Here is a 9,762-nt window from a genome sequence, read left to right as displayed (position 1 = left end):
TATATATATATATATATATATATATATATACATACATATAATATTCTGGCTTAAAATTATTTATTATATATATTATTGTTATGGTTGTCATTGTATGGCCTGATGAAGAGACATGTACTCTCGCAAGCTTGCTAATTAAAATTTGACACAACTTATTATCTACATTATGCTTCACAAGCCAGAATACCACTACCACCACTATTACTACTACTGATAATAATAACAGTATTAATAACAATAATAATAACAACAACAACAACAACAACAACAACAACAACAGCAATAATCTGGTACATCATAATTGTTCAGTAGAAGACCACCCTCTCCATCACCAACCTAGCTGCTGTGCATCCACATCTACCGGAAGCTTCTCTACTTGCGGCGGCTGCCCGAAGGTGGCGCCACCGAACCCAGGCGCGATGAGGTCCGAAAACCCGGCGGACTGCGGCGGTGCAGAGGGCGCTCTGGTCTGCTGTGCCAATCCTGCGGAGAAAGACGACGGCGGGGTCAGAGGTCAGAGGCATTGGTCAGGTCAGTAGTGAAAGTTAGGACTAGAGAATGTTGAAGAGGAAGCTTGAAATTTGTTCAACGCTGGCGTTTCACCCGATTTATTAATGATATTATGATGTTTAATTATAATATCATTGATTGCATTTATTTGAACTCATGATATTAACGTCAGGTCGTAGATTTCGGACACGATGATGGTATAATTGACCTGCACACCACAAACGGATTGTTGGCTTCAAAACTAAATAAACTTCGTTTGTAATGCTGCATTACTGACATGTGTTTATATGACAGAATTTTATTTCTGTACTTTTTTGAGACCTTCGTGTTTTAGTAGACACGAAGGTCAGACAGACAAGAAAAGTCAGGGTATAATACCGAAAAATAAAAGTCAAGATACAATATAGAAAAATACAAATAAGAGACTAAAAAACGCGTGATGAGCAAATTATTTCGTCTACAATATCTCCAAAGTTTTCCCTTACAAGCTTAAACGAACTTCAATTCTATGGCTATCAAGCACAGACACAAGAACGTCATAGGAACAACACAGGCAGGCGACTTTTCGCTGCGGAAACAATAGAGTTATTTTCACTTTACCTCGAAATTTAAACGTTTCTGTTGGACACGTGACGGTACAGGCAACCTTGTTTGTTCACGTTCGAAAGGTGCAGAAGAAAATTTCAGTGAAACTTACATACCAATTACTGCCACACAATACACGTCAGCAGAGCATTTGGCACCTCGTTTGTTTTAGAAATGCGCAATCGGCACGTTAATCCATGCACAAAATTTTTATCAGTTATTTAAATAACAATTAACCTTGTTATATATATTAGTCTACCAACCGAATGAACTTATTTAATGAGTTATTTAAATAATAATAAAAAAGAAGAAGTTAATTTAACTGAATTTACCCACACCACAAACAGTTTGCTGCCACCACATTACATATAAAGAATCATTGTTCATGAGAACTGAAAGTGATTTTTGAAGGTAATAAATTGCCTTTAATTTTTTGAGACTTTATACGTTTTTGGGACGTGTAAAGTCATTTGAAAATGAACGTAACATGCAGAAATATTTTTGAAATGCAAATTTTCATTTACCTAGTCCTGTGTGATAATTTACAACTAAATTTTTTGTACTAAATGGTAAAACTCATATAGCTAACACAAGTGTATATTTAAAAAGATCGAAACCACCTGTATTGAACAGCCACCTGCGTATAAACGCCACTATCGCCACTATCGGCACTTTCATTCAGTTGTCATCATACAGTGAAATCAACTCCGTAAAACATGCACCTATCTATACAAGCACTACTTTTTGCATCTTCCCTTCGAGCAAGCATAATGCTAGCCGCACACTTAAATAAAAATACACAACATAATTTTTAATGGTATAATAGTAGTATTTTTGTCCGATAGGTGGCGCTTTTTAGCATGGCTATGTGGGCAGTTAAACATTTGTGCATCAATCCTTGATATAAGGAAAGTCTGTGCATCAGTGGGTTGTACACAGAAATCTGTGCATCACTTCGTGATATAAGGTGCCTAAAGTGGATTTGCACCCTCCGCTAGTAAGTACCCTTGGTTAAACGACGTTTTGTCCCGCCTTTCTGACAACAAATGACATATTTCTTGCTAGAAATTATATATTATTAGACAACACCATCAAGAAGACCTCTGTTAATTTTTAAGAGTGTGCCCCCACATTCACGAAAGTTACGATATGGGGGTTTAAGCGCTACTCTGTGCAGAAACAGTGTAAATGTAAAAGTAACGCAGAGGATATTTAAAGAGATTGACTATACTTTGAACGGCAACTGATGTAACACGTGGCGCCACAAAAGTCTAACGGCCACTGGCGTAAATTCAAAGCATGACGTCAGACTGCCAGGCATAGCATGTGCACGCGCTGTAGGTAAAGTTCGTGACCTTTACGCAAAAACTGTATCGATCGCTTGTCGAGCGGCTGCCAGCCGCCCGGCAGCGGCAGGCTGGATGCCTGTGCGGCGTTCAGTGTACCACCTGCATGCGGCATGCATGCTTAGCCAGCGTAGCAGACTTTCCTCGAACTTTCCACCTAAATTTTTGTAACAACCACTAAAAACGTAAGTAAATAACGCACTAGACTTTAACTGAACGTTAGCTTTGAAAGTAAAACTGTAAAAATATGTATCAAGCCTATATTTGCTCATCGAAGAAACAACTCGAAAAACGCTTTTTGCCGTGGTTCCGTAAGTAGTTAGCAGGGATGAGATTCTTCCGCGGATCCGCGGAAATCCGCAGATTTGACAGTCCCAGGGGTCGATTTTGTGAAACGTCTAAATTCGTTGAGAAAATTGGGAGGGGGGTAACAATGTAACAATTTAAATTATATACCCTCAACAGCACCTGACTGTAGACTGTAGAGTGTAGACCAGTAGGCTGACAGCGAAGTATACAGTGTATCTGTTTTTGCGTACCAGAAAAGAAAATCCTCGTTCACAGGCTGCAGTAGAAGGGCAGACATTTGAGGTAGCTGATCACGTAACGACCATGCCTGGCCTGGGGGCCGGGTTTACATGTTGCTGCGTGCATGTTGTGTGCATGACTATGCATTGATTGTTCCATTCGCATTGTGTTTTTTTCATTCAAATCTGGTCGCAGCAAGGCAGCTTATGTCTGAGTAAAACAATGCAAGCGACGGGTGGAAACAGAAAAATATCATTATGTCTAGACATTTAATAAAAAAACTTGCTCTATTTTCAGCCCTCTGATTTCCTATTATAGTTCGTTTGTACCTTTTGACAACTTGAAAAGGTGATTCAAGAGTCTCCTATAATTTGTTCAGAATAGCTTAGAATGCACCAAATTGCACCATTCTTTTAAAAAAATTACGGTCCTCGCATTGCTCGCTCCTCTGTTTGCTAATTAAAATTTCAGCTGAAAATTAAATTATCCAATCTCATCCCTGAGTTAGGTAGGTAGGTAGTTGTTGTAATCTTGGAGCCAGCTATTCTCGCTGCACGATAAAATGCCAAGGTGTTACGATGTGTTCATATCTAATTTTCTATGCTATAGCTGCATAAAATCTTAGTGTTTTCCAAGTTGGTGTCATCAGTGGTATATCGATCCGTTGTGAGGTCAGACTATATTTCGCTATATTTCTTCGGATTGAGCATTTCTGAACAAAAATTTTGTCATTAAATCCTTTAACCAGTTGCGCACGAGACGTTTTCATGTACACTGCCGATTTTTGGTCGAATTAAATAATTGACAAATTTATCAGCTCGGCAATTTTCCAGCAAAAAGTTGATCGCCTGAGTATTTGATGGCTATCGTGATTTTAAATTTTTTATACATGTGAAATTGCTTTTCAGAATTTGCATTCCCTTAATTCCTATAAAGTTGTAGAAGTGGAGAAGTAAAGTTGTAGTGGCTGTGGAAATGTAAATAATTTAAGTTGCTTTACAATTTAATTATTATATTTAGCCTAAAAAAACGTTTTAATGGTTTGTTGTTTTACTATGCAGTTGTAGCAGTGTAATCAAAGTGGTGGGAAATTTATCTCTAATAATGGGAGACCTACGTCAGCGACTGTTGCGACTTCACTTTCCGGATGCGACTAATCAAGCCCTCTACCACATCACGCAGTACTTCAACACCATCACCAAGGATCAAGATACCACGGACAGCGAGAGAATTATACAGGAGCTTATCACAGAATTTGTCTTTTATGAAAGTTCTGGTTATTATTCTAAGGTAAATATATGTGTGTGGAATATTAATTACCATTAATTTGTTTATAAGAGCCAAATCCCCCATACTTATAGCGTTTTCTCTTGCTAGATGACATTAAAGCCGCACTATGCGCATCCAAACGCTAATTTCTCCAGTACTAGACTATAGCAAATACTTCATGTCATGCATAATCACACTATCTTATGGCAAAATAAACTCTAGTTCCTCCCATTTCACTGCGTGTTTGCTTAAAACCCACAAGAAAGAGGTGCGAAATCTGGTAATCTGGCGCCAACGCTAAATTGTTTGCCAAATTGCAGTTTGCAAAATTGCTAAATTCCGCTGCAGCTGCCGCTCGTTACATGAAGCCACTGACGCATAATAAAATACAATTCATAATAAAACTTATACAACACAGTGTAGAAGTAGAAGGTGTTGACACTTTTATAGATATTTTCATTGAACTTGCAAAGAACAGCAGCTCAATGCAGCTGAGCTGTTTCATTGTATTCCCGGTAAAATTATCGAGTGGTCTTTGGCAGCTAGGGATTCGTGCGCCGGCCGATTCTTTCGGCGCACGCAGGCGGGAGGGAGAGAGCGGGCACCAGGGGGGCAGGGGGAGGGAGAGGTGAGAGGAGGGGGAGGCAGGGGAGGGGAGGGGGAGAGGGGAGGAGAGGGGAGAGGCAGGGGGAGGCAGGCGGGAGGAGGGGGAGGCAGGGGAGGGATGAGAGAGGGGCAAGGGAGGGGAGGCGGGAGGCAGGTGTGAGGGGAGTGAGAGCAGGGGCAAGGGGAGGGAGGGGAGTGCAGGTGAGGGACGAGTGAGAGGGGCAGGGGGAGGGAAGTGGAGGGAGAGGGGGAGGGGGGAGGCAGGGGGAGGAGGGGGGAGGAGGGAAAGAGGGGGCGAAGGAGGGGAGAAAAAGGCGGAGGCAGGGGGAGAGACGTGAGAGAGGGGCCAAGAGGATGGCAGGGGGAGGAGGTTGTGAGAGGGCAGGTGGAGCGGCGATGGGGGAGGCCAGCAGGGAGGAGGCAGTGAGAGACGGGCAAGCGAGGGAGGGTGAGAGGAGGGGGAGCAGCGGGCGGAGGAGCCATGGGAGAAGGAGGGGGCAGGGGAGGGAGGGACGAGGACCCGGGGCAGCGGAGAGTGAGAGAGGGGCCAAGGGGACGGTGAGGTGGGAGAGAGGGGGAGGCAGGGGAGGAAGATGTGAGGCAGAGGGGCAAGGTGAGGGATGGGGCAGAGAGCGGGAGGCAGGGGAGCGAGAGCTGCAGAGCCAGCGGGCAAGGGAGGGGAGGAGAGAGAGGGCGGGACAGCAGGGAGGAGAGTGAGAGAGGGCAGGGGCCGGGAGGGTGAGAGGAGGGGGAGGGAGAGTGAGAGAGGGGCAAGCGGTCGAGGAGGGAGAGAGGGGGGAGCAGGGGAGGGAGCAGGGCCGCAGCGCGGAGGGAGGCGTTGAGTGAGAGAGGGGCAGGGGGAGGGAGAGGAAAGAGGGGCAGGGGGAGGCGGAAGGGTCGAGCAGGTGGAGGTGAGAGTGAGAGAAGGGCAAGGGGGAGGGAGGGGAGGGAGGGGGGAGGCGGGGGAGTCGGAGAGAGATGAGGGGCAGGGGAGGAGCCGCGTGGAGGCCAGGGGGAAGGGAGAGCGTGAGGGATGGCGGAGAGAGAAGCAGAGAGGCAGAGAGAGCAGAGAGGGGGGAGCGAGGAATGGTGGAGAGGACGGCGGAGGGAGAGAGAGAGGGAGAGCAGCAGAGAGCAGGAGAGAGAAGAGAGAGAGCGGATGATGCAGAGCGAGAGACAGATGAGAGATCGAGAGAGAGACGAGAGAGAGCGAGAGAGAGAGAGAGAAGAGAGTTGAGGCAGTAGCGAGAGAAGAGAGGAGAGGAGAGCAGAGCATAGAGACGCGAGCGAGAGAGAGAGACCGAGAGCGCACACGACAAATGCGCGCAGGCAGAGATGGACCTCCCCTCCTCACACCTGATCTCCTCTCCCTCTCCCCCTCCTCTCTCTACAGGAATCTCTCTGACCTCGACAAAGACGGCAGACTCACACAGGAGGAGTTCACCATCGCGCTTCACCTCTGCGAGATGGCCAAGCAGGGAAACCCGCTTCCTCCGACGCTGCCTCCGGAGATGTCTGCCCGCGGCAACCGGCCTCGCGAGGAAGGGCAGCTTCAACCAGGGCCCCGGCCCCGGAGCGGTGCCTCTACCTGGTGAGAACTCGCCGAAGCTTTTTTCGAAGTTTTTTTTAAATTGTTTTTTTAGGGGAGGTCTGCAGAGGTTTTTCGAATCGCTGTACGAATCTCTAGTTTGTTCGAATCTTCGTGTTATGCTAGCCGCACACTATACGACCCGAGCGTGATCGGGATGCTTACGTCTGGATCGGGAGGGCTTAAGTATTGGCTCGGAGAGGTCATTTTGCGCGATTCCAATTTTGAATCGGAGCAGAGCATGGTCGTATAGTGATGCGAGGGCATACGACGCGATCGGATATTTCCGTTGCTGCCATCACGCCGCCGCCGAGCCGCCTGTAAGAAAATGACAATCACAAGCAGCGCCATGGGAACTGCGCATTTGCGTGAAAAATGGCCAGGGGGAAACACTCCCCGACCTTAGTACACGCTAAATCCGCCTTGGAACGCCACGAGAGTCCCGCCATGGTTAGCGCCGACTTATTGAGTCGTACAGTGTGCGGTGCGTGCCTCCGACTCGATCGCGGAGCGAGGTCGTTATAGTGTGGCGAGGGCTTACGACTGCGGCCCGCGCAAAATCGTATAGTGTGCCGGCTAGCATTATGCTTGCTCGAAGCGCAAGTATGCCAAAAAGTAGTGCTTGTATAGATAGCGTGCATGCATTTTACGGAGTTGATTTCAACTGCTATTCGATGACAACTGAATGAAAGTGCCGATGAGTGGCGATGAGTGGGCGTTTATACGCAGGTGGCCTGTTCAATACAGGTGGTTAGTCGATCTTATTTGAAATATACACTTGTGTTAGCTATCATTGAGCTTTTACATTTAGTTACCAAAAAATTAGTTGTAGAATGATTCACACAGACTAAGCGTAAATGAAAATTTGCATCTTCAAAAAATATTTCTGATGTTACGTATCATTTTCAAATGACTTGGACACGTCAAAACGTATAAAGTCTCAAAAAATTAAACGGCAATTTATTACCTCTCAAAAATCACTTTCAGTTCTCATGAACAATGCCATCCTTATATGGAATGTGCGCGCAGGCAAACTGTTTGTGCGTGTGGCCGTAAATTCAGTTAAATTAAACTTATTCTATTTTTATTTATTATTAAATAACTTCATTAAATAAGTTCATTCGGTTGGTGATAGACTCTATAATATTAACAAGGTTAATTGCTTATTTAAATAACTGATAAATTTTTTGTGCCCATGGATTAACGTGCCGATTGCGCATTATTCTAAAACAAACAGAGGGTGCAAATGCTCTGCTGACGTGATATTGTGTGGCAGTAATTGGTATGTAAGTTTCAGCTGAAATTTTCTTCTGCCCCAAACCCTTTTCGAACTCCGTGACAAACAGGCTTGCCGTGTACCGTCACGTTCCAGCAGAAAACGTTCTAAATTTCGACGGTAAAGTGAAAATAATCTATTGTTTCCGCAGCCGGAAGAAGTCAGCCTGCCCTGTGTTGTTCTATGACGTTCTTGCTGTCTGCTGCTTGATTAGCCAGTAGAATGAAGTTTCGTTTTAACGGCTTGTAAAAGGAAAATTTCGGAATTTGTAGACGCGAAATAATATTGCTCATCTACTCCTCGCATTGTTTTAGGTGGCTTCTTATTTGTATTTTTTTCTATATTTGTATCCTATGACTTTTATTTTTCTATATATACCCTGACTTTTCTTTGGTCTGGCTCGACCTTCGCTGTCTATCTAAAACACGAAGCGTCTAAAAAAGTGGACAGAAATAATAATTCATGTCATATAAACACATGTCAGTAAGTGCAGCATTACAAACGAAGTTTATTTAGTTTTGAAAGCCCAACAATCGTTATGTGCATGCTGCAGGTCAATTATACCATCAATCGTAGTCGAAATCTACGACCTGACGTTAATATCATGAAGTTTCAAATAAATGCAATCAATGATATTATAAAAAATTAAACCATCATAATATCATTCAATAAAATCCGTGTGTGAAACGCCAGCGTTAACAAATTTCAAGCTTCTCTTCAACATTCTCTAGTCCTAACTTTCACTACTGACCTGACCAATGCCTCTGACTCTGAGGGGGGGGGTCCCCGCCGTCGTCTTATCTCCGCAGGAATTGGCACCCCACAGCAGACCAGAGCGCCCTCTGCCACCGCCGCATGTACCGCGGTCGTTTTCGCGACCTTTCATCTGCGCCTGGGTTTCGGGTTTGGCCGCCACCTTCGGGCAGCCGCCGCAAGTAGAGAAGCTTCCGGTTAGCATGTGGCTGCACAGCAGCTAGTGGTTGGTGATGTGAGAGGGTGTTTCTACTGAACAATTATGCATGTACCAGATTATTGCCTGTTGTTGTTGTGGTTGTTGTTGTTGTTGTTGTTGTTGTTGTTTGTTGTTGTTGTGTTCGTTGTATGTTATTATTAATTGCTTGTTTAATACGCTGTTATTATTATCAGCTAGTACTAAATAGTCGGTAGCTAGCTCGTATTCTGCGGACTTGTGAGCCATAAGTAAGATAATAAGTTGTGTCAAATTTTAATTAGCAAGTCTTTTAGCGAGAGTACATGTCTCGTTCATTCAGGCATACAATGACAACCATAACAATAATATATATAATAAATAATTTTTAAGCCAGAATATTATATGTATGTATATATATATATATATATATATAATATATATATACATATACAGTGCCGTTACACACGCCTAAAATATACGCCGGCTTTTATTTACAGGCTTGCTGTAGCGCGAATTATGACGCGGCTTGCTAGCCACGCGAATCCATATTCCGACCCGCCAAATAAGCCGTGTATATTCTGCACCACGCTGGCGCGCTATTGTCTGATCGTTGCATTGTCTTACATTGTCATTCGAATTGCGAAACAGTAGCGCGTGGTCACCTAGGACTGCTACCGTCGGCTGCACGACGCTTAGTGGAGCGTGTGGAAACTTGTGACCGGGTACCAGTCTATATTATTCCTGCCGCTAGCTGAAGCTCGAATCTCGTGTATATCCTCGTTGTGAACGCCATTTTACCAGAACTTAGCACCAACTAAGTACGCGCGGTACCAGCTAAGCGTGTATACGTCTGTCTGTGACGCAGCCTATATATATATTTGATTATGCTCATTGATATATATATATCCTGTCTTCTGTGACTTGATCTTTGTCAGGCGTGACCTTCGAGGACAAAGTAGCTAACTATGAGGGAAGAAGGCAACATGGGTACTGAGCAAGCTGCAAGCGCCAGAGAGAGAGGGAGCTGAAAGACAGGGGGAGAGGGGAGAGGTTTGGCCGCGCGGAGGCAGGAGAAGCGAGAGAGGCATAGGTGGCGGTGGGAGGCTTAAAGAGAGAGAATGTT

General features: G+C 44.8%; 1 protein-coding gene across 1 annotated transcript in view; it reads right to left on the bottom strand.

Annotated features, from left to right (window-relative positions):
* Nucleotides 1–6,730: 6,730 nt before the first annotated feature.
* LOC106814070 (intersectin-1-like) overlaps nt 6,731–9,762 on the bottom strand; it is a 7,130-nt gene continuing 4,098 nt past the window's right edge. Inside the window, exons 5-6 of the mRNA XM_014818339.1 lie at nt 8,570–8,670; nt 6,731–6,750 (exon numbers count right to left, since the gene is read on the bottom strand). Of these exons, the coding sequence (XP_014673825.1) occupies nt 6,731–6,750; nt 8,570–8,670 (121 nt within the window). The remainder of the gene's footprint in view (nt 6,751–8,569; nt 8,671–9,762) is intronic.

The sequence above is a fragment of the Priapulus caudatus genome, unplaced genomic scaffold, assembly GCF_000485595.1.
Source record: "Priapulus caudatus unplaced genomic scaffold, Priapulus_caudatus-5.0.1 Scaffold867, whole genome shotgun sequence".
In the NCBI taxonomy this organism is placed as follows: Eukaryota; Metazoa; Priapulida; class Priapulimorpha; order Priapulimorphida; family Priapulidae; genus Priapulus; species Priapulus caudatus.
The sequence above is the reverse complement of the archived record's forward strand: the minus strand, read 5'-3'. Positions and strand labels throughout refer to the sequence as shown.